Source organism: Sphaeramia orbicularis, chromosome 18 (assembly GCF_902148855.1).
Source record: "Sphaeramia orbicularis chromosome 18, fSphaOr1.1, whole genome shotgun sequence".
In the NCBI taxonomy this organism is placed as follows: domain Eukaryota; kingdom Metazoa; phylum Chordata; class Actinopteri; order Kurtiformes; family Apogonidae; genus Sphaeramia; species Sphaeramia orbicularis.
In genome coordinates, this window is record NC_043974.1 from 2,795,408 (window position 1) to 2,821,632 (window position 26,225).

Here is a 26,225-nt window from a genome sequence, read left to right on the forward strand (position 1 = left end):
TCACATTTTTTGTAAAAGTATAGTTTGGTAATGTAAACATTTTCATGTAATTTTACTTTTTTACACCAAAAAACACAGAGAACATGTGGGGTTGTCATTATTTAGAGGTTATTCTGATCATATTTGACTGGTTCTGACCCACTGGAAATCGAATTGGACTGTATGTGTCTGTATGTGGAACCTGAATTAAAAAGACATTGACACCACTGATTAATATCTTCAGTGTAATTTTTGCATTTTACAAATTCATCCCGTGGGCCGGGTTGGACCCGTTAGCGGGCCGGATTTGGCCCCCGGGCCACACGTTTGTTTTATTTAGTACACCCACAGTATACAACACTAGCTTCTATGCATTACAGTGGAATAATGCAAAATGAATATGCACTATCAGTAAAGGGGATTTGAATAAAGCTATAAGAACTTATCGAGTTACCGATCAGTGAAATGCACACATCAGTCGTGTGTTTAAGGCTTTTATGGAAGTAAATAAGAGAAAATGGAATTCATTTCACAAGTGATGGATTTTTCATATTAAAAAGCAAAAATCTATTTAATTATATTGAGAACTGTAGGGTGTCCTTAAGAATATAAATAAATATCGCAATATATTGCAAAACCAATATTTTCTTACACCCCCGGGAGGCACATTGTGCAAGTAAATGGTTACCTTTATTTGTTGGGAAACATTTTCTTTGCATTTAACCACAGCTACATGAGCAGGAGCCGAGGACCGGCTCATGTAAAAGAACAGAAAACAACAAACTTTTTAAAAAATAACACATTTATTACAAATGATTCACTGAAGTCTCCAGTAGAAATATTAGCTTATAATATAGCAGCATTTTTAAACACGTGGTTTAAGTTTAGGTTATTCAAGTTTAAGAGGAATTAAAAATGACAATGATGAATGAGCATGATTCTTGAAAACATAACCTGGAGGTGTGAAATCCTAGAGTTCATGTGCATTTAGAGGTTCGTCTGTCTATGATAAGGCTCCTGGTGTACAGTAGAGCTGATAGACCGTTCTGCTCAGAGCTGGACCCAGGTTCCTACAACACAAAGTTCAAAAGGACAGTCAGTCGTATGTACAGTAGGTCCATGCACAGCTGGAGTCAGATACAGTTCATATTTAAAGAGAAGAAAAAACTAAACAGGATGTGATTTAGTGGGAAAAGGACCAGACGGCCTCAGTGTCAGTCTGATAAACCCGTCTGTTCTGAATCTGTGAACATTTGTAACATAACTACAGAAAACCTACATGAAAAAGCAAATTCCCTTTGGTACTGCAACTGTCAGATTATATAGAACAAGTGTTCAGAGAACGCAAACCTCCGCCAAGCACCCTGAACGCTGTGCATGTGTGGATCGACTGTTTCTGTTTAAATTCAACAGTTTCCAGGTTGTTCCATACAGCAGAAACAGTTGCAGCTTGGTCCCAGTCATATGTCTGTCCAATTAGATTCAATTCCAACCAATATTTGTTTAGTTTTAATTTTAAATGTGTGGTAAATGGGATTTTCAGTGTTAAATGTAAATGTCCACAGAGTCCACATTCCACAGTGGATGTGGACAATTTAGTTCCAGATACAAGATACTGTTCTAAGCTCCGGGTGGATCCAATTGGAGTCGTTTTGAATTTTTGATGAATTTTGGAAAATTGCTTAATGATGACGGATAGGAAAATTGTAGATGTTGTGACCTTGCTGTGACCTTGAACTTTGGCCTACTGGGACCAGAATGTCATGGGTTGGTCCCAGGGCCTAGGCCTATCTGTGGGGAAGATTTGGGAAAGATGGGTGGAAGAGTTTTCCTGTAAAGTTGCTAACAAGCAAACAAACAAACACACAAAACAAAGTGATCACAGTACCTCCTGGCAGAGGTAATAATTATTTATCCAATTATGCAGAATTACAGCAATTACAATTCCAGATGATCATATAAGGCAGGGGTGTCAAACATGCATCCTGGGGCCCAAATGCGTCCCTCCAAAGGTTCCAATCCGGCCCCTGGGATGAATTTACAAAGTGCAAAAATTCCACAGTCCAGGCTGTGGAACTCATTTTAGTTCAGGTTCCACATACAGACCAATCTGATCTACAGTCAAATAATAACAGCAGAAGAACTGACAAAAAAGAATGACTGCAGATTTTCTACTGGGTTTGATGAAAAAAATAAATAAATAAATAAATAAATAAATAAAAATTACATAATGTTCATAAATAATGACAACTTCAAATTTTGGTCTTTGTTTTAGTGCAAAAAATGACATTAAATTTATGAAAAAATTATATTTACGAACTATTCTGTAACAATAAAATATGAAGAACCTGAAATGTTTAAAGAAAATTCAGTCCACTTTGAACTCTTTTCTTCCTGTTCCTCAGTGTTTAGTGTCTTTGTAGATCTGATCCAGAATGCACATGGACTAATGAGAAGTGGAGGAAGAAGACTGTTAAAATTGCACTGATTTTTCTTAAGAAATTTCAGTTTTTTCAGGTTATTCACATCTTTTGTTTGGATAGTTTATAAAAGTAAGTATTTTCATAATTTAATGGTGTTTTTTTTGCACAAAAAAAAAGACAAAAATTTGCAGTTGTCATTATTTCTAGGTTATTCTGTTATTTTACTGGTACGACCCACTGCACATCAAATCAGACTGAATGTGGAACCTGAAAGAAAATGAGTTTGACAGCCCTGATATAAGGGCTTACAACTACTCCATAAATCCTATGTTGGATAAATAAACATATACTACACCTTTTCAGTTTGCCGTATCGGATGGACGACAGGAGGTTCTCCTTCTCTGCTCCACTTGAACATTTCTCATAAGCCGTCAGAAGACTAAGAGATAAAGTCAGTGTGGATTAACGACCAACTCACTCCTTTGATACTATTTACATGTGAAAAAGTAAAGCACATGTAAACACCATGTGTGTGAAATATGGAAGAATAGTGTCAGAGAAATAGGCTGCTGAAATTGTAAAAAAAAAAAAACATTTTTTTTAAAAAATTCACGTATTGCAGTTTGAGCACCAGACCGTGCACTGCACCTGTCCTAGAGGGAAAGAACATGTGGGTCCAACACGAAAACAATCGGATGAATAGTGTCCGACAAATGGGATGGACAAAAATCTTGAACGGATGGACTTCCTGGTAGATTGAACCCCCCCCTTTAAAAACACTGGAAAAGTCTCTTCATTTCACTAACTGCCTAGTTTTCTTTGTGAAGGCGCTGTTACGGGTGAAATTATTCATATCTTTAGAAAAAAAAAAATTCAATGGCATGGTTCAGTACCATTTCAGAAATAGACCAAACACTCCACAACAGTGTTAGAAATGAAACGACAAACTGGTGAAAACCTGGACACCTCTGAAAACCTCCTACATGGACTGTACTGTCCCTAAACAGACAACCCAACCACCAGGTCCTCCTCTGGGTCTGGGTCTGGGTCTTCCTCTGGGTCTGGGTCTGGGTCTTCTTCTGGGTCTGGGTCTGGGTCTTCTTCTGGGTCTGGGTCTGGGTCTGGGTCTTGGTCTTGCTCTGGGTCTGGGTCTGGGTCTTGCTCTGGGTCTGGGTCTGGGTCTTCCTCTGGGTCTGGGTCTGGGTCTGGGTCTTGGTCTTGCTCTGGGTCTGGGTCTTGCTCTGGGTCTGGGTCTTGCTCTGGGTCTTCCTCTGGGTCTGGGTCTGGGTCTTGGTCTTGGTCTTGCTCTGGGTCTGGGTCTTGCTCTGGGTCTGGGTCTTGCTCTGGGTCTGGGTCTTCCTCTGGGTCTGGGTCTTCCTCTGGGTCTGGGTCTGGGTCTTGGTCTTGGTCTTGCTCTGGGTCTGGGTCTTGGTCTTGCTCTGGGTCTTCCTCTGGGTCTGGATCTTCCTCTGGGTCTGGGTCTGGGTCTTGCTCTGGGTCTGGGTCTTGCTCTGGGTCTGGGTCTTGCTCTGGGTCTTGCTCTGGGTCTAGGTCTGGGTCTGGGTCTAGGTCTGGGTCTGACAGCTGTAGCAGACTAAGGAACTGAAAACCCTTTGACTGACAAACAATGGATGCTTCATCTTTCTTCTTCTTCTTCTGTTTTATGGCAGTTGCCAAGGCAACAATGTGCACTGTGTACTGGTGAAATGCACCAAATCTAAGCAATTTAGATGTATTATTATGGGCTGTATTTATCGGTGAAAACCGTAATTATCTGAATGACATCATTTTCTTTTCAATAACGGACCAGTAATTATCGGTGCCTGTAGTTATCGTCTATCTCTAAACCAAATGGATCTTTACACTATGTTTGGAATGAGGCTTGTTTTGTTGCCCCCCCCCCCCCCCCGAACGGTGAGTTCAGGGAACGTCTGACAGTACGACAGCTTACCTGTGGGGGGTGCTGTACTGCTCCAGAATTGCCGCAGCCTTGTCTCCAGACAAACCGCTGATTTGCATCAGCTGTCGTGCAAACACCTCCCTCACTGTCTGACACTGGAAAGCAGATGAGAACACACAGCCGTGACTCCTGCAGGTCTTTGGTCACCATGGAAACCCAGCAGACACACGAGGACAGGCCTGTCAAACTCATGTTAGTTCAGTTCCACATTCAGCTAAATTAGATCTGCAGTGGGCCCAACCAGAAAAATAAGAACAGAATAATATATAAATAATGTCAACTCCAAACTTTTCTCTATGTTTTAGAGCAAAAAAAGTAAATTTACATTAGGAAAAGGTTTCCATCTACAAACTCTCCTTTCAAAAGATGTGAATAACATGAACAAACTGAAAAAATAAGTGTAATTTGAACAATATTCTGCCTCTGTTTATCATTTACACACGTACATTAGAACTTACAGATCACAGTGGATCTACAAACACACAAAACATTTAATAACAGACAGAATATTGGTACAATTGTACTTACTTCTCTTAAGACATTTCAGGTTATTCACATTTTTTGTGAAATTATACATTGTTTTAGTGTAAATACATGAAAATATTTACATTTACATGTCTTTTCTATTATTTGATTTTTTTTTTATTTGTGTATTGTTTTTTTTTTTTTTATTTCATTATCTTCCATATGTATTGTATTATTTCTGTGTCTGAAATAAACAAAAACTAACTAACTAACATTTAACATTTACAAACAGAGACATTGTCAGTTGTCATTATTTCTCTGTTATTCAGATCGTATTTGACTGGTCCTGCCCACTGCAGATTGAATTGGCCTGAATGTGGAACCTGAACTAAAAGGATTGTTCATATCTTCAGTGTAATTTTTACATTTCACAAATTCATCCCAGGGACTGGACTGGACCCTCTGGGGGGCAGGATTTGGCCCCTGGGCCACATGTTTGACCCCTGTGTACTAGGATGTTCATCTGTGTAGAAGGAGCTCTGGTCTGCAGTCCCCCTCAGCACCCACCTTGTTTTTGGTGGCACCGTGGTTAAACTCAGCAAAAGAAATGAGCGAACAGGAGGGGAGTCCCCTCCCCCCCTCCTCCTCGTCACCGCCTACATCCCCCTCCAGCTCTCTGGAGCGACACACCAGCGTACGGTTCTGGGAAAACAAGACGCAACAGGAATGATCAAATGTTGCGAGGTTTCATGACATTACAGATGTTTTTAAATGTAAAGTAAAGTAAAGTAAATTTTATTTATAGAGCGCTTTTCACAGACAGAGTCACAAAGTGCTTTATCAATTCAAATCAGAATCAAATTAAGTTTACAGAGACCCAACAGAATCCTTCAGGAGCAAACACATGTGATTGGTGACAGTAGAAGGAAAAACTTCCCTTTAACAGCAGAAACCTGGAGCAGACCCAGACTCCTGAAGGATGGACGTCTGCCTTGACCAGTTGGGGTTAAAGAGAGAGAGAGAGAGTAAAGGAGGAGAAAAGAGAGAGCGATAGAGATATAGAGAGACTGGGGGGGGGGGATGACACATGGAGTACGTTATGATGAATACATAGAGTGTAATCAGTCTGTGGTGGTCCTGGGTCAGGTGGGAGACTAAAAGCCTTTTTGAACAGGAGGGTTTTGAGGTGTTTCTTAAAGCTCTCTCCAGAGTCCATGGACCGTAGGTGTAGAGGCAGGTCATTCCATAGACGTGGTCCACAGCTTTAACAGACCTGTCACCGCGTGTGCTAAAACAGGTCCGTGGAACCATCAGCAGGTACTGTCCTGAAGACCTCAAGCTACGAGTCGAGCTGTAGGGCTGGATCAGGGAAGCAATGTATGCAGGGGCCTGGCCATGTAGAGCCCGGAAAGTTAGCACAAGAATTTTGAAATGAAGATGATATAGAACAGGGAGCCAGTGGAGAGATTTAAGGATGGGAGTGATGTGGGTTCTCCTGTTTGTGCGGGTCAGGAGCCTGGCAGCAGAGTTCTGGACAAACTGTAGACGGGCCAGCTCCTTCTGTTTAAGCATGTAAACAGGCTGTTGCAGTAGTCTAAGCCAGAAGATATGAAAGCGTGAACGATCATCTCGAGCTCATTTGTGGACACCATAGATCTGAGTTTGGAGATGTTGCGTAGGTGGAAGAAACAGTTTTTGACTAGGTGTTTGGAGTAGAATTCTAAAGACATGTCCTGGTCAAAGATGACACCCAGATTCCTCAGTTTTGTCTTTACCGAGGAACTCAGGTCTCCAAGGTGATGTTTGATCCCTGGGATTGCACTATCCGGGGCAATAATGAGGGTCTGTGTTTGACTGGAGTTCAGCTGGAGGCTGTTCTCATTTAGCCACTGCTTCAGCTCTGACAAGCAGATGATTAAGGAACTCAGTTTGTGGGGCTCAGAGGAGTTAAAGGAGCAGTACATCTGGATGTCATCCGCGAATAGATGATAGGAGACATCACTGTACTGTCGGATAATGTGGCCAAGTGGGAGGACATAGAGTAAGAATAGGACTGGTCCCAGGACAGAGCCTTGGGGCACACCACACAGTAGATCCGCTGAGTCAGATTGGAAGTTGTTTATTGACACAGTGAAGCTTCTGCTGGTCAGGTAAGAGGAGAACCAGTCTAGCACAGGACCTGACATCCCTACCAGGTCCCTCAGTCTCTCAATCATTATGGTATGGTCCACTGTGTCAAAGGCCGAGGAGAGATCTAGCAGGACCAAGACCGTGGATTTCCCGGAGTCAGCCGCCATCAGGATGTCACTAGACACTTTTAATAGTGCGGTTTCTGTTGAGTGGCGTTGTCTAAACCCAGACTGAAAAGTGTCATAGATCTGGTGTGTCTCCAGAAAAGCTGTAAGTTGTTTAGACACTGCTTTCTCAAGGATTTTGGCCAATAGGGGGAGCTTTGAAATGGGCCTGTAGCTTTTGAAGTCTGTGGGGTCCAGTGTGGTTTTCTTTAGTTTAGGTTCTATGATGGCCTGTTTGAAGGAGCTGGGAAACAAACCAGTTGTGAGCGACAGGTTAAAAAACTTTGTGACCCATGGTCCAATAGTGTCAAAGACACCGACAAGGAGCTTATGGGGGAGGAGGTCTGCAGAGTTGGAGGAGGGTTTCGTTTTGGATAAAAGTGCTGAGATGTCCTCCAGTGTCACAGGGTCGAAAGAGGACCAGGTTTGCAGAGGGGGATCAGATAGGGTCAGACGGCCAGAGGGTGGTGGGATACTGTGTTTAATATAAATGTGGTTTCCTCTGCCGTTAAACAGGCACATTTAGGTTCATTCTCCTGTCAGTGCTCTGGACCACCATGCTGATGAAGGTCTGAGGAGGTCCCTCTCACTGACACTGAATTCCTATGGGGATAATAAAGCCAGTGAACCTTTTATCACTTTCTAATTTTAGATGCCCGGGCCTAAAGTCTGTTTAAGTCCGTTCAGACTAAACAGGAACTTCAGAACATACTGAAATGAAGTGATTATCGTCTTAAGGGGGCAGCTGCTGTTCCATCTGCGTTGCCACGGTAATGCTACGCAACGCTTATGGCAAGATACACATGCTTTACATCCACGTCAGTTAAAAGCTCATAACCAATTTTTGTGAAACAGGACACGATCCAAACAACAAGCACTTAAATGGACAAATATGTAAAACAAACCCAACAGTCTGAGACCAGCGTACGATATGAATAAGCTCTTCAAATCAAAGACCAGTCAGACAAACGCTGCACCACTTTGCTAACACTAGGGACGAAAAATAACTATAGGCACCGATAATTATCAGCCCCATATTGAAAAAAATGACATCATTCAGATAATTCTGATCATTAAAGTTTACACCGATAAATAGAGCACATAATAATAAATATCAGTGGCTTATTTATTGATTATTTTGTTAATTTTGTTGATTGTTTTGGGGGGTTTTAAACAATTTTTTTTATTATTTTGTTGATTATTTGTAAATGTTTTTATTTTGTGCATTTGTTGACTGTTTTCTGTTGTTCTGGTTTTTTTTCACTTAGTTTTTGATTATTTTGTTCATTTTATTGATTATTGTGGTCTTTCTTATTCTTGTTTTTATTATTTGGTTTATTATTTGTAAATTTTTTTGATTATTTTGTTCATTTTGTTGATTGTTTTGGGTTTTTTTTTTTAACTCTTATTATTTTGTTAATTATTTGTACTTTTTTTATTATTTTGTTCATTTTGTTGATTATTTGTAAATGTTTTTATCATTATTATATTATTTTTTTGTTTTGTTTTATTATGGTTTTATTCTTGCCTGCATTTGGTTTAATTCTACCTGTGCCCGTACCCGCGACCCGATGCACTCATCTGGGTGCAGGACTCTGACACACACCGTGACATGCTATTACTAGGAAATGCGTACGGTAGATAACCATGGCGTTTTTATACCGCTGTTTTCTTTTACATCCTTATGCAGAACAGGAATTTATTTAAAAAAGCTCCCTTTAGGCCTCATGTGTGCACATTGTGCCTGTTTTATACGACTGAATACAAGTAAAGGAATAAGAAAAGGTTCAACTGTTCAGGACAGAAAGGGTTCTTCTATTCAGTTCAGTGATATAATTCATTCCTAGTGTGAAATTTAGGTTTTGCTGACAAGCAAAATAAAAATATAATTTTGGGAGAAAAAAAAATGCTCTCTTTACACACAAACTGCGGCCCAAGAAGCGAGGTACAGACTGAACTGTGGCCTACCTGTACCGCTGCACCATTAGTCTGTACACAGTATAGGACCATCAACAAAGGCACATGCATTCCTTCATCTTACTTTATTCAGCTTTTAGAAATAAAGTCTGAAAAGCTCAGACACTGAAACTAAATAAAAACTAAACTAAAACTAGTTAATTTCCTAAAATCGAATTACACACTGCTAAAAGTAACTACCACTAAACTATAATAACAGAAGTGTGTTACCTGGTAGAGTTTGGTCAGGTATCGGGTCATGACAGTGAGGTAGGCTGCAGACTCTCGCACATCCTGAACTCTCTTCACAAAGAAGCCGTCCACCACCTGAAAACACACATCACATCACTTCACAGCTTTGGATCAGGGTCTCTAGGTTATGTTCTTTTACTGAGGCCTTCGATAAAACAATACTCTGACTTTCCAGCTCCCTGTGGTGGTCAGAATATGAAGCGCACTGGTACCTGTGTGTTGACGATGGCCTGCTGCAGGCTGGTTTCAGGTAAACTCAGGTGAGAGGCAGCAGAGCCACACTCCTCCACCAGGTAAATGGGTCGACGGAGGCCACACCTTTTAAGACGAAACTGTTACAAAGAGTAAGAATGAGAGGAAAAAAACAAAATATGGAAAAATGGAAATGTGAGAAGAGTGATTCAAAATATTATCAACACTTGAGTTTATGAGGAAAATTAGTAAATGGACCAAACAACTGGCCTAGTGTGACTGGGGAACAGTACAAGTGAAACACTCCGATAATTAAGATTTTTATGCAGCAATATACTTTAAATTATTAATACACATACACATAGTACTCTTAACATTTATTGCCCTTGCTGGTAAAAAAATAAACACACAAAATGCAGTCTTCAGCAGTACTACACACAGAGATTATGAAAGTGTTTTCAGTGCAGAGGTAGAAAGTTCAAACACTGTATTAAAATGCATAATATGTATAAAATGTATAAAAAAAAGTGCAGCATCTTAAGAATATCAAGTCAGTCAACTATCATATAATATGATATCACAGTATAAAACAAATAAACCCGTACACAACCAAGTAAGAAACAAAAAGTAAAGGGGTAAGCAGCAGTAAAGCACAACAATATAAAATAAACTCAACCAGTGCCCTGAAAAGTGGTTTCAGTGCAAGGAGCTGCTTCAAACTGGTCCAAGCATCTTGACTTCAAGTACCTCATTATCAAAGAAAAATAAATGACCACAGTATAAATTAACCTCCTCAGACCCAGCTGTGGGTTTCCTGTCCACATTTGTGGACATGAGTTTCACAACTTTATACAAAAAAAAAGGAAAACTGTCCACCACAACGGACATTCCATAAAAATATTAAAAACTGCATCTGAAAAAACTTGCATCATGATGTTTCCAATATAGGCACTGATTTAATAAAAAACACAAAAAGCTGGAACTTTGCTGACATTTCCTGGGTCTGAGGAGGTTAAACTGAAAAAAAGCACACTGATCAAATATCCAGTGTCACTCACACTGGTGTGTGAATGTGTATGAATATTCAGTGGTGGTGGGAGGGGCTGTTTGGTGCAACTTGGCAGCCACGCCTCCATCAGTCTGCCCCAGGGCAGCTGTGGATACACACAGAGTTTAACACCACCACAGTGAATGAATAATGGATCCATACTGTAAAGCACTTTGGGTGCCTTGAAAAGCACTATAGAAATCTAATCCATTATTATTATTATTATTATTATTATTATTATTATTATTATTAAATATTGGCTTTAAGAAAAAAATTAAGGCCAATATTGAAAAAAATCCATATATCGGCTCTAGCTGATGTTCCTGAAAAAGAACTGGTGAACATGTACAGTACAGTTCATGCTAGAGGGAGTGGTTTGTTTTAGTTTAGAACAGTTTAGTTTGAAAAATGTTATATACGTTATATTTATTTTTAAGTTATTTTCCCTCCCCCACACACACTTTTCTCAAGTTTCATGTTGTTGTTATTTCAATTGTAATGTGGTGAAATAAATATTCACAAGTTTTTACTATTTTTTCTATATGACTTTAATCACCACACATTCACACAAAAAGTACTGAAAACAGGTACCACTGTCTACCGGTACCCATTCCCAGGAACCGAGTATCAGTACGGTAACGGTTTAAATGTGAGTGAGACCGTAAGTCCCCATTAGTTTGAGTCGGTTTGTGTGTTACGGATTATGAACTGACCTTCTGCTCCCTGAAGCGTCCATCGATGATGCTCCCGCACAGATCGTCCATCCTCTTCCTCTCTACAATGTAATCGAGTACCAGCTCCCGACCGGGCGGCGCTCGCAGCTGACCTGCACAGACCCACACAGAGAAGAGCACGACCATGCATGAAGAGTTTAGAGAGAGTGGGAGAGGGACAGCAAAAGCACATTTAATAACAAAGCTTCATATATACCAAAGCTCCAGAACAAGAGCAACATTCTATTGTGCATTTACCACAAAAGGTTCAAAACTGTTTACTCTGTATTCTAAGTAACCCATTTTTAAAGAAAAATGCCAGACAAAAAGAAAAGATCCTGAGAACGAAGATTATAAGTATCTGTGGTCCTCCGACTGATGTAGGTCAGAAGGTAGGATGGAGCAGAACTGTAATAACCAAATGAATGAAGCTTTTAAAAGTCCGTTCAACATGATTTCCTTCTCACATCGCAGAACTCCTTTGACTGGTCACATGACTGATTTCTTCCTTTTATTACAATAACCATTAAAACACTGAGGTAGATGTCACCTGTTCTGTGTTTAGATCCAGACATGGTCCAAACACACATTTCAGTTATAGCAGAGGTTAAAAGGTTTAAATGGTGTATACTGTTCACTTCCTTTTATTTTCTCAGAAAAGCGCTGGTACCTTTTCTGCTCCATCTGCTCAGAACCTTTGGCAAACAAATCTAAAACTGAAGGATCTGGTCTGTGTAGACCCCTTTAACAGGATTTTAAAGGACAGGCCAGGGAGACTCAGTCACCTGGATGTAGTCGTTTCACCTGACTGTTAAAATATATTCTGCTCCATCTCATAATTATTTTATATTTATAAACTGAATATTGATTTTATATCTTTAGAAATTTCCAATTTTACATGCATTACTTGATTGTATTTTTGGCTGTATATTAACTGTAACTGACATGTAATCTGTGATGCTGCTCGTCTTAGGATCCTCCTGCAAAAGGTTTTTAATCTCAATGAGACTTTTCCTGGTCAAATCACAGTTAAATATATACAGCACAGGTGTTAAACATGCGGCCCAGGGGCCGAATCCGGCCCACCAAACGGTCCAATCCGGCCTGTAGGATGAATTTATGAAATGCAAAAATTACACTGTAGATATTAACAATCAGTGGTGTCAAAATCATTTTAATTCAGGTTCCACATACAGACACATACAGTCCAATTAGATTTCAAGTGGGTCAAAACCCGTAAAATATGATTAGAATAACTTATAAATTATGACAACTCCACATTTTCTCTTTGTTGTTTTGGCGCAAAAAAGTAAAATTACATGAGAATGTTTCCATTACCAAACTATACTTTTACAAAAAACATGAATAACTTGAACAAGTATGAAATGTTTTAAGAAAAGTAAATGCAATTTTACCAATATTCTGCCTGTTAATAAATGTTTTTTGTGATTGTAATGCACATGTGTAAATGATAAACTGATAAACTGAGGCAGAATATTGTTAAAATTGCACTTGTTTTTCTTAAGACATTTCAAGTTATTCAGATTTTTAAGGAAACTTTGTAGATGTAAACCTGATCAGAATAGAATTTTCCTTTTTTTACTGTTATTATTTTATACTGGTTCGGCCCACTGGAGATCAGATTGGGCTGAATGTGGAACTGAACTGAAATGAGTTTGACAGCCCTAATATGAAGTTTTGAGACGACTCCATTTGTGAAAATGCTCAAACTTGTACAAGTGCATCCAGGTTCATGCTTTTATGAAAAGGTGAACGACTGTAGAATGAGATGTTTCAAATGAGAAGCCTCCATTTTCTGAGTTCTCTGTCCAAGGGATCAGTAACATTCCATCTCATCAGATCTAAAGTTCAGTTGCTCTTCTTTGACAAATCTTCACCACCTGGATTACATAGAGGTTTTTTCCTCATTTTCATGACATTTTATACTTCAAACAAAATCAATTCATTCATTCAAAAATTGTTGGATGTTTGACATGGATAGCCTGAAGTTATATCCATGTTACACCTCTACATACTGATCAACACCTTTGTTGTCCTTTACATTTTTACCTGGAATAGGTGCGACATTTTCTCGAGCCACCCACAGGAAGTCTCCGACGTTCAGCTTCCGGATGTCGAAGTTGACCCCATTCCTCTGGAGCTCTTTGACCAGCTCCTGCTTGCGGTGGTGGCTGCCGCTGCACACAGACAAAGCCTTTTCACACTTTAATAATTCTTATTATTGCTGTATAGGTATACCAGGAACACTGTCCATCTGTCCATCTGAGATTTTGGTCCAAATGATTTCATGGACACTGTTCACCCAATTCATCAGAACATTATTTTAGTTCAATCCCAAACAAAGGAACTACCATCTGCCTCTCAGACAGTAAAAAGCACTTTTAGGATGCTTCAAATAACCATTATTGTTATTATAAAACAGTGTTAAATAATAATAAATAAGATATAAACAATAAAGAAAAACAAACAAAAATTAACCTCTGCCATATCTGCATTTGAATAAATACCTAAAAATATTGATACAGTACTTTTTAATATCAATACAGTATTGTGAAATGAAATATCGCAATATATAGCAGAACTGATATTTTCGAACAGCCCTACTGGTCGGGTCCAGTAGAAGGCCAGGTGCATTGCGGTGGACCCCCCCCCAAGCAACAGACTGTTTATACTGATTTGTTCTGGAAAATGGCTTTCAGAGCTCTGGGCAAAAAGCTGTTTCTGAGTCTGGTGGTGTTGGTTTTTATGGTTTTGTACCATCACTCCCCTGACAGACACACATCCCCCACCCCACCCCCCCCCCACCCCCATACAACTGTGTCCTGCACTGAACTGCACGCTCCAACTCCTCTGGGACTGCGATTCCTTTGCACATTACTACCTTATTGCACATAACTGCATCCTAACAGCCCATACTGTGACTGCACTGGACTGTACAGACTGGATTGGACATTTCTTTCTATATACATGTACATTGTACATAGTCTTGATCCACTAATTCTTAGTGTTTAGGGCGTCTGAAAAATCACTTTTCTCTTCAGATCACGGTGTTTTTTAAACCAGTTAATCTCCAACATGATAATAGCCCCCCCAAAAAATTTCAGCAAAATCCGTCAATGTTTGACACCCCCCACCCTCCACCGCAAAGTTGAAGGGCCTGTCAAAAAACGCCAAAAAATGCTGTTTTTAAATGCATTACCATGGTTAATGGATAGTAAATGGATGCCAAAGTCCCTAAAGTAAAGACCTCCATACTGTGTCACATGTGGTACCTGACTGAGTCTACTGTGGTTCTAAGTCTGTTTGACAAAGAAGTACCAACAGAAACCAGAGCAGCCATGGCAACACAACTGCAGTACAGACAAATGAGGGCTATAGTCTTGGGGGACACAGTGGTGCAGTGGATAGACCTGGTGCCTCACAGACAGAAGGTCCTGGGCTCGGACCTTTCTGTGTGGAGTTTGCATGTTCTCCCCGTGTCTGTGTGGGTTCTCTGGGGGTACTCTGGCTCCTCCCACCATCCAAACACATGCACTGATATATTAATGAGTTAATCTAAATTGCCCATAGGTGTGAATGTGAGAATGATTGTTTGTCTCTATATGTTCAGTCCTGAGATGAACTGGAGACATGTCCAGGGTGAACCCCACCTTCGCCCCTATGTAGCTGGGATAGGCTCCAAGTGACCCCTGTGACCCTAGTGAGGATAAAGTGGGTTCAGAAAATGGATGAATGAATGTCTCGGAGCTGTCTGTCATTAATGATGCTGCAGAAAGAGGTGTTAAGGACATCCCAGATGGTGCCAATGCATCCATGGATGGAGCCCACAGAGGGAACATGGTTCCCACAGGATCAAACTACCAGAGTTTCTCAAGAATGAAATGGAAGAGAAACTATAGAGAGAGTAATATCTGAATAAACTGTGAAATGCACATGTATAAAAGTATGTCCAGATTATCAGAACCATGTCATCATTAAAAGTCTGTGATTTATGCAGCCTTAGATCTTGTATTTAGCCTTATTATTGAAGTGTTCGGCTCTATTGTCTGCAACTCAAACCTGTATTTTGCTGAAAAGAGGGTTTAGAAAACAGACACTGTGTTCAACTAGATTTACTGTTCTGAACTTCTTTCTATTTCAAGTTTTTAGCCTATAATTGAGTTATTTTATCATAAACTCACCTTATTTTCACTTATATATCACCTGATACAATAACCTATGAAGCTGATATTACAGGGACGCTGTAAAAACCAGAAAAAGCTATTTGTGCACACTTAAGAACTCATATGTGATTTTCTGGGTTAAAATGAGTGTCTTGGCGTTTTTTGATGGGCCCTTCATACTTTGCGGTGTGTGTGTGTGTTTGTGGGGGTGTGTGTGTGTGTGGGGGGGGTGTCAAACATGACAGATTTTGCTGAAATTTTTTTTGGGGGGGGGGGCTATTATCATGTTGGAGATGAACTGGTTTAAATAACACCATGATCTAAAGAGAAAAGTGATTTTTGAGACGCCCTAATAGTGTTTTTATATTGATGTACATATTCTCGGGTGTCTGTATTTTCTCTTTTTCTATTTTTATCTAGCCGAGAACTAGACAGTAAACATTCTTGAATCTCACTTTTTCATGTGTCACTTTATTTTAGTTGGTATAATTCTCTAATGATAGTTTCTAAAAAATGTTAAAGCCTACACGCTTACAGGTGTATGAATTAACTCTTACCCGGTCGTCTCAATAAAGTCCACACAGAGAATAATCTGGTAGGTTCCGGGCAGCAGACGTCCTGCATCTGGCCTCCTGCTCTGAGAGTCCTGAGGTTTGGAAGAACTCGTCTCCTCCACCTCCATCCTGAGTGTCTGAGTGACACCGGCCGGCTTCTCTGTATGACTGTCAATATCGATAACAGAGTTTTAGTCTTTTTCATTTCAACATTAACAGCAAGTAGCACAGTATCTGACCCAGGGCTCTCAAACTCATGTTCTTTCAGGTTCCACATTCAGCCCGATTTGATCTCCAGTGGGCGGGACCAGTAAAATAACAGCAGAATAACCGATAAATAATGACAACTGACAATTTTTGTCTATGTTGTAGTGCAAAAAAAAAAACCCATGAAATTATGAAAATACTTACTTTTATAACGTATCCAAACAAAAAAGATGTGAATAACCTGAAAAAAACTGAAATTTCTTAAGAAAAATCAGTGCAGTTTTAACAGTCTTCTGCCTCCACTTCTCATTAGTCCATGTGCATTCTGGATCAGATCTACAAAGACACTAAACACTGAGGAACAGGAAGAAAAGAGTTCAAATTGGGCTAAATTTTCTTTAGACATTTCAGGTAGTTCATATTTGTTCAGGTTATTCACATTTTATTGTTACAGGATAGTTTGTAAATGTAAATATTTTCATAATTTAATATTTTTTGAACTAAAACAATGACAAATATTTGAAGTTGTCATTATTTATAGACATGGTGTAATATTATTTTTCTCACATCAAACCCAGTAGTAAATCTGCAGTCATTCTTTTTTGTCGGTTCTTCTGCTGTTATTATTTGACTGTAGATCAGATTGGTCTGGATGTGGAACCGACACTAAAATGAGTTCCACAGCCTGGACTGTGGAATTTGTACACTTTATAAATTCATCCCAGGGGTCGGACTGGAACCTTTGGTGGGCTGCATTTGGCCCCTGGGACGCATGTTTGAGAGCCCTGATGTAACCATAAAATGTCATGGGTCTATCATTTGCCCTCAGAGCTACACTATTTTCCTCTGCAAATACACAGAGTTTTATTCTGAACGGATTCCTGAGAGAAGCAGAAATTAGCTCGAACTTTATGTCTACAGTAGATGAACGACTACAGGAAGAAGCAGAAGCACAGTCTAATTTATGGAGTGGGTGTTTCTGAGACAAACCTACTGAACACTCACTCTGTTCTGTCGTCTGCTTGTTCTGCGTCATCATCACTCTCAGTAAGATCCACAACTCCAGGACGCCCCTCCTCCTCCTCCTCCTCCTCCTCCTCCTCCTCCTCTCCTCCACCTCTAACCTCCCCTCTGTCTCCTCCTGGTCCTCCTCCTCCTCCTGCTTCTGCTTCCAGCCGCTGAGCCAAAGCCACACCCTCCTCTGTCAGAGAATATCTAACACAAGAAGACACACTACATTTTCCTACCTGCTGACGCTGAATTCATCCTCCCAACACAGACTGACTAGATTTTTTTGGGCTGATACTGATTATTAGTGATGGAATTGACAGAACTATAGATGTTTCCTCCTCGAGCATATCATGAGTTTGACCATTTTAGAGCAATATTTACAGCTACCAATACCAATTATTTTCATTAATCAATTAACCTGTCAATTTAATTTTTTTTTACAACTAATCAGTCAGTTGTTCAATCTATATAATGTCAGAAAAATGGCAAAACTGTTAGTGTTTCATTTCCAAAACCTTTGGTGATGCCATTACTGGGGGTGTAAAAAAAAAAAAAAAAGGTTCTGCAATATTTCACGATATTTTATTTCACAATACTGTATCGATATTAAAAAGTACTGTATTGATATTTTTAGGTATTTATTCAAATGCAGATATTGTGGAGGTTCATTTTTGTTTTCTCTTTTTTGTTTGTATTTTCTTTATTATTATTTAACACTCTTTTATTAAATAATGTTAGTTCCTTTGTTGGGATTGAACTCAAATACTGTTCTGATGTTAGTTCTGAACTAATAGAATCTGAACATTTGAACAGGATCTGAAACTGGAATGTCTGTAAAACAGAATTTCAGTTTGAACACAGGAACATTTTGTGATATAACATTAGATCCTGTTGGGATCAAATAAAAATGTGTTTAGTATTTGTGCAGATTTCTGCAGTAATTCAATTCTTCCAGAAAATAATCATTTAAAAAAACAGAAACAAACAAAAAATTGCCTTTTTAACAGTATCATGATATATTGTATTGTGATCCTAGTATTGTGATTTGTATCGTACTTATCGCCACATTCTTCAGCCCTAGCCATTACATGTCTTGTTTGGTCTGCAATCCAAAGATATTCTGTGAGCTATCACACTTAAAAAGGTTGAAAGTATAACATTTAGGCTATTTCTCACTGAAACTGATTAATCAGTAATCGGAATAGGTGGAAACATAGCTGAGAAATAATTGATAATGAACCTCCATTAAATGTACATCCACAGTCCTGTTACTACTAATACTCCCCATGTAACCACATGTAGATTAATCCACAATGTATTTATTTATTGGTTGCTTCATTTATCAGGGACAGTACAGTGAAACATAGTGGACCTGCTGAACATGTGATGCTCAGCACAAAGACTATATAGCAAGGGTGTCAAACTCATTTTTATTCAGGGGCCACATTAAGCCAAATTTGATCTGCAGTGGGACGAACCAGTGAAATAATAGCATAATAATATATAATAAATAATGTCAACTCCAAACTTTCCTCTATGTTTTAGAGCGAAAAAAGTAAAATTATGCGATGAAAATGTTTACATCTACAAACTATCCTTTAAAACAATGTGAATTACATGAACCAACTGAAATTTCTTAAGAAAACTAACTGCAATTTTAACAATATTATGTCTAAGTTTATCATTTACACATGTAAACTTACAGATCACAGTGGATCTACAAATACACAAAACATTTAATAACAGGCAGAATATTGGTAAACTTGCATTTCAGACATTTCAAAATGTTCATATTTGTTCAGATTATTCATGTTTTTGTGAAATGATAGTTTGTTTTAATGTAAATACAGTAAAATTACACAAAAATGTTTACATTTACAAAGAGAAAAATTTGGAGTTCTGAGTATTTATAGGTTATTATGATAGTATTTTACTAATCCAACCCACTTGAGATTAAATTGGTCTGTATGTGGAGCCCGAACTAAAATGATTAATATCTTCAGTGCAATTTTTGCATTTCACAAATTCATCCCACGGGTCAGACTGGACCCTTTGGCGGGCCGCATTTGGCCCCCAGGCCGCATGTTTGACACCTCTGCTATATAGCATTTAAGTAACTCACAACTCCCGTCCCTGGTTGAGCTTTTCAAGAAAGAAAACACATATACAGGAAAAATAACATATTCAAAGTAGTTCATAATAACCTGTTTACTTAATACTACAACTTTAGAAAAATATGCTTTTTTTCTGAATGAAATAATACTCATGTTTTTCTAACATCTAGAAAATGAGAAATGTGCTAGTGCTGAGTGCCACAGAAAACATAGAAGACACAAGTACTGTATTTTGTCCTCTAATCAAACGTGTGTGTATTACGAATATATATTTCTTGTTTCACCTATAATGCACATTTTTGGAAATATAAATTTTCCTGCTATTTCTATGAAATACCTAAAGAGACTGACTTTAGCACACTTCCAACACAGAAATAACACCTAATCTAACTCAGCCAGAATGCCTGCTGTAATTCTTAGTGTTATATACTGCACCACAATCAGAAGTGTGTGTTTACCTTGCAGGATTGTGAGTCTTTATCAGCAGATTCTTCTGGATCAGAGTGCTGACTGACGACCAGGCGGTGTACTTACTGCCTAGATCAGGCTACAGACACACAAAATGCTTTAAATCGCCTACAATACAAGAATATACAGCTGAAAGTATGTACTCTGGGTGAGGCTAGAGGATGCTACCTACCACAGTAAAGGATTTATCACAGTAAGGTTGGGCTGCAGTCTGCAGCTCCAGTTTAAACATGTAACCTTTACTGCCTGGAATCTGTAGGAAATCAGATCATACAACACAATCAGTTTGGATAAAACTTTTACAATATTATGGAAAACAACTCATTCAAACACATTTACTGTCTATGAACCTAATGTTTACCTCTGAGTGTCTGTAAAGAGTGAGCAGCACAGCATAACCCCCTGACCTCTTCTGAGGGACATAACCCCTCTTCTTCCTCCTCCCTCCTCCTCCTCCTCCTCTATCTTCTCTTTGGTCTCCAGCAGCATTCTTCTGAAAGGAAAGACAAGTTACATTGTTTAATGCAAAACACCTTTAACAACTACAATTATCTTATTGAGGAATTTGATGAAAGTAAAAAAAGCTCGTATTACACAAGTCCTCCCAAAAAAAGACATGTGACCATCCTCTCTTCATTACTGTCCTACCTTTCTAGGCAGAGCCAGGCAGTTCTTGTCTGGTCTGCCAACAGATGGCGCTCTGTCTGGTAGACAGTGAATGGGAGCTTCTGGACCTGATGGATATGAAGAGAAAGGAGGCACACATTACACTTATCAGTATCAATATACACTCAGCAGATACTTAAAAGATATGGGTGTTTGAAAATATTGGTTCTGTAATATATTGCGATATTTCATTTCACAATACTGTATTGATATTAAAAAGTACTGTATCAATATTTTTAGGTATTTATTCAGATGCAGATATGGCGGAGGTTCATTTTTGTTTTTGTTTTTCTTTATTGTTTATAATTTATTCATTATTATTTAACACTGTTTTATTAAATAATGATTATGTGAAGCATCCTAAAAGCACTTTTTACTGTCTGAGAGGCAGATGGGAGTTCCTTTGTTGGGATTGAACTCCAATCCTGTTCTGATGTTAGTTGTGAACTAATATAATCTGAACATTTGAACGGATCTGAAACTGGAATGTCTGTAAAACACAATTTCTGTTTGAACACAGGAACATTTTGTGATAGAACATGAGATCCTGTTGGGATCAAATAAAAATGTGTTTAGTATTTGTGCAGATTTCTGCTGTAATTCAATTCTTCCAGGAAATAATCATTTTTTTGAAAAAGAAACAAACAAAAAATTGCCTTTTTAACAGTATCATATATCACGATATATCGTGATATATCGTGATCCTAGTGTTGTGATTTGTATTGTATCGCCAGATTCTTGCTGATACACAGCCCTATTAAAGGAGTGATATTTTGCTTTTTTAACTGGAATTCTTCCTTTTCCCACATTTCCCTGTGGTCTCCATAAACTGTAAATGCTCTGCTTGGCTCTGAATTCTTCATTCATTCAACTCCACAGGTCCATCTTCAACCCTATTTCTGAGGAATGACACCAGAAAGGTGGTTTGGAGCGCTGGCCCTTTAAATGCACAGGAGACACTTCAGGCCCCGCCCCCTCCAGGTTGTCGACTGTGCTGCTCTGTCCTGTTCAACCAACAACTGAACATTTGAGGTAATGGGCTCCAAGTCTGGACAAATTTTCAGTCTGGACTACAACCACTGATGACGACAAACTATTATGGAGAAATACTGGAGAAATGTTGGTCTGAAGTCTGGACCTGATATGAGCAAATGTGGAGACGGAACGAGTTATAAAACATAACAAACTAAGAAGGAATTCAAACAGGTTGGAGAACTCCACTCAATTCTTGCTGGAATGAATCTAAAGATAGTTTAGCAGCAGCTGGAGGGTTCAAATTCAAACTGTCTGAACTATTAGGGTCCAAATACACAAAGAAATGAACCACAGACTAAGAAAAGTGGGTTTAGACAAAGATGAACCCTTTAAATCACCTTTCCTTCCCATTCTGATGCTTGGTTGGAACTTAAGGAGACCACCTTAACCCTGTCTTCATGCCTAAATACCCTGAGCTCTATGATTGGGCCATTACATATTTGCATTAACCACCTGCACAACAGGTGTACCTAATAAAATGGCCGGTGAGTATAATTCAAAGGGAACATGCATCACTATCACTGAGGTCAGTTCATTAGCAAAGATACATGAGGCAACTACCGGTGATGACAGTACCCACGTTTCCATTGGACATCAGTGCAAAACTTTACCAATATTTACTAAATGTCGAAAAGACAGAGGTGTGTAATGTCGGTTTTTCCATTAAATCACAAATGCGATGATTTGTTTATTTATTATCGCGAGATGACACGAGAAGTCATTCCATAAACATGATGACGAACGTAAATATGGTGTTGATTTAAAGATAGATTAATTATTATTATATATTACCCCTCTATCTCCAACTAAATTCTAAAATGATTGGGTTTCCTGGTGTGTCCACACATACCAACACGTTTCTTTTAAAACTCTTCTTCTTCACTTGTTCTAACGTCTGTCAACACCCGTTTTTTTTTTTATTCATGTGACTCTAGTTGTGGAGAAAGGTCTTTCCATTTTTGTGTGATATACCAGTTGTGCTACACCCGAAAAACCACCTCTTGCCAGCACAAAAACTTTTAACTGAAAAATCAGAGTTTTGGCGAAATTGTCGTTTTTCCATTAGGTAAATTTTTATACACAAGTTATATTCGTGCAATTTGAGGGTCAATGGAAAAGCAACTAGTGATGCGATATTCTGTGTGAGACGCCAGCAAATTCAATAATGTGATACTTTGAATTCAATATGCTACAGTTTGATTTGATTCTTCCTGAGCAGACAGTACATCTGAAACTCAGTACACCTCTCATTTCCGCATTCACCTTTTATAAGGAGTCCTGTACAAATAATTCTATAAAAAAAAAATTAAAAATCAATTCTACAGATGAAAAAGATTTTGATTTCACTCCAAATTGTACTGGGATATTTTTTATTTGAAAAACCTGTATTTTGAACTTTTACACACTTTTACCAAGGTTAAAATAGTTTTGGATTTTTCATTATAGTTTAGTTTTATATGGTTTAGACTTTTTTTTCCTCTAATTCAGTTCATTTTAATTTGCTTTTAGAGCAGGTTTGCTAGTTTTTATTAGTTTTCATTTTTTTCTAAATGCTTAGTTTTAGTTTAATTTTAGTTTTGTCGTCTCTTTTCTCTTCTTCTCTGTCGTCGTATTCAAATAAATCCCAGACAGGACTCTGCTGCTTTCTCCCAACTTTAGTCTCCATGTTTCCAGGTAGAGTGGGGACCAGAAGACGACTGGAAACCACAAGTGAACACAACTGACGTACCAAAAAGTGTCAGATGGTGACTGCAGACAAAATTGCTCAGTCTGACATTGGCAAAGATGAAAACGAAGGGAATTTTATCCATAATTTTTATATGTTGTAGTTCGTTTTGTAAACACACAATACAGTTTCAGTTACCATTTGGTTTTTCTTTTAATTCTAGTTTTTATTTATTTCAGTTAACGAAAATGTTTTTTCCAATTCTAGTTTTCGTCATTTTGTTAGTTTTCATTGACAATAATAACCTTGTTACACTCATTCATCACTGTGACAGACTTTACAGAATGTGTAATATACCAGTATTAACATACAACACAATTATTAAGTAAATCATCATAAAAAATCATATCATAAAACTTTGAGTGTAAGGACTTAACATCCTTTGGTTCTGTTCTTACCGTTCTGTCTGTAGTGCCGCTGGAGTTTCTCATCCAATATTTTACAGATCCCATCTCCAAAGTTTTGGAGAATTTTTGCCTCTTTGGCGTTTTGAAGTGGTAATGGATATTTATTCAAAGAGTTGATCGCCTGTTTAAGAAAAGCAACACAAAAAACACACTTTTTTTTTTTTTTTTTTTTACATATTTTTATGTATTTTTACCCTCTGCTTGGTGTATTTGGTTATATCATTACTCTATTGTGAAGATCTCTTTATTCAATCAAACTTATTTAAGATTAACTGACCTTGTGAAATATTATACCCTATTAATTTCATTTAAAGCATTTAACAAATCACTACCAAATAACATACAAAGGTTTTTTACACTTAAAGAGATTACTTATGACATAAGAGGCTTTGGAAATTTTACACTTCCTAAAGCACCAGGTATCCGTATGTATGTGGGGTGAAACTGTGGAACAGTCTGGATCTTCACCACAACCAATGCCCAAATATCCACAGTTTTAAAGTACTTTACAAACGGATGGTCTGGTCACAGTACAGGGAGGGCGGGGCTTATTGTTCACTCCATCCTTGGCTCTTTCTTATCTTTGTTGGTTTGTGCTTGTCGTTTTTTATCATGTTGGTATGTGTCACTTCCATTACCATTGTTGGTATGTGATTATTGTTAAATATATTGTATTATAAGTTCTGCACACTATCATGTAGATACGAAGTGTAATATACTTCAGTTTTCCTAATCTGTTTACTATCTGTTGTTTCCATTATTAGGACTCTAAACAGATGTTATTATATCATAAAGGAAGCAAAAGTCATGTGTTCCATTGTACAAATGTGAGCTGGGGGCGCGATTTAATAAGTTTTCTTCTTCCCACTCCTTTTTGAGCACTACGTATTGAATTTGTTTTGTTATTGCTAATGTACATGGCAATTGCCATTTTGTCTTGATCACCTTTGTTTATGAATGTTTGCTCAGATATTGGTTCCTTGTACACAGAAAATGTTTGGTTTTTTCTTCTGCTCAAAACAAATAAATGAATGAATAAACATAATTTGTTGCGTTTTGTTTTATTTCTCATTAGTTTTGTTGTATAGACCCTTTACCTTCTGGTAGGTGCACTGGATCTTCAGGCCTTTCTCCCTCGCCTCATCCCGGAGCTCTGTGAGCCACTTGAGGAACAGCGGGTTTGGGCAGGACGGCAGGGCACGTTTCCGACCGAACCGGACCGGCTCAGAGGCAGGCATCACTCCGGTTCTGACGGAGCATAAAGAACAAAGGCCTCATCACTAGGGCTGTGGATCGGCAAGAATCTGGCAATACGATACAAATCACAATACTAGGATCACGATACAATATATCATGATACTGTTAAAAAGACAATTTTTTGTTTGTTTCTTCTTTTTTTAAATGATTATTTCCTTGAAGAATTGAATTACACCAGAAATCTGCACAAATCCTAAACACATTTTTATTTAATCCCAACAGGATCTAATGTTCTATCAGCAAATGTTCCAACTGTGTTTAAACTGAAATTCTGTTTTACAGACATTCCAGTTTCAGATCCTGTTCAAATGTTCAGATTCTATCAGTTCAGAACTAACATCAGAACAGGATTTTAGTTCAATCCCAACAAAGGAACAAACATTACTGAATAAAAGAGTGTTAAATAAGAATAAATAAAATAGAAAAACAAAAAAGAAAAAGACAACAATGAACCTCCACAATATCTGCATTTGAATAAATACCTAAAAATATCAATACAGTACTTTTTAATATCGACACAGTATTGTGAAATGAAATATCGCGATATATTGCAGAACCAATATTTTCTTACATCCCTACTCATCACCTCTCATCATTTACTAAAATAAGCCTTGTTGTGCCGAATTCTACTCCCTGCCAAAAACTGCTCCCCCTTCCTAAGTCCGCCATGAAGAGGACAGTTATGCAGATGTGTTTTTTATCTGTTTAATAGTAAAGAATGTGCAAACTGTAAGGTTTAAAAAACTTACAAACGTTAAATCTTAGATACACAACACACAGAATATCTAATAATAAAACAGATGCTGCTGAAAACTACATCACCCGCGACTGTGGATGTACTTTTCGACAGGGAGCAGAATTCGGCACCAGGTACTGCCGTAAACTGCATCCCCCATCAGAATAAACCTGCGAAGCTAAAGGAGTGAACTGACTTTAACAGCTCACATTTGGAGTTCTTCTGGTGTGACAGGGTCAGTTTGGTGCACAGTGTCCTCTTCACGGCTGACTTTGGAAAGGGGAGCTGTTTTCAGCAGGGAGCAGAATTCAGCACAACTAGCATCACAGCTAACAGCTAGGGTGTTGACATTAGCATCCACCGGTTAGCAGTTAGCGTTAAAGTCAATATGAAGAGTTTTCAGGTCAAAGTCCTGGTTGTAAAACACAACAGAGAATGTGTGGAGGCTACTGCAGAGGAAGAGGGAGTGGTGTGGGGTGAAGTGTCTCCTCTGGGGAGCAGAACTCACCTTTAGCTGGATGCAGCTGCTTTTAGCGCCTCCTTTTCAAAGACACACAGGTTTATTGACATCAGTCACG

The 26,225-nt window shown here is 38.5% G+C and overlaps 1 protein-coding gene across 3 annotated transcripts; it reads right to left on the reverse strand.

Annotated features, from left to right (window-relative positions):
* Positions 1-644: 644 nt before the first annotated feature.
* On the reverse strand, positions 645-26,225 carry mus81 (MUS81 structure-specific endonuclease subunit). Of its 3 annotated transcripts, none has more exons than XM_030161540.1 (17): positions 26,156-26,225; positions 24,752-24,902; positions 23,646-23,775; positions 20,469-20,554; positions 20,182-20,313; positions 19,993-20,073; positions 19,811-19,899; positions 17,233-17,442; positions 16,024-16,188; positions 13,353-13,480; positions 11,283-11,395; positions 9,542-9,661; positions 9,309-9,404; positions 5,395-5,529; positions 4,354-4,457; positions 2,758-2,841; positions 645-1,049 (listed from the first exon to the last, which is right to left on the reverse strand). In XM_030161540.1, the coding sequence occupies exons 2-17, from the start codon at positions 24,890-24,892 to the stop codon at positions 983-985; spliced, it is 1,881 nt and encodes a 626-aa protein (XP_030017400.1). In that variant the 5' UTR covers positions 24,893-24,902; positions 26,156-26,225; the 3' UTR covers positions 645-982. The 3 variants fall into 3 exon arrangements, with proteins under 3 accessions (XP_030017400.1, XP_030017399.1, XP_030017398.1); XM_030161539.1 differs by lacking the exon at positions 26,156-26,225 and having other exon boundaries at positions 17,233-17,321; positions 17,352-17,442; positions 24,752-24,920; XM_030161538.1 differs by lacking the exon at positions 26,156-26,225 and having other exon boundaries at positions 20,182-20,310; positions 24,752-24,920.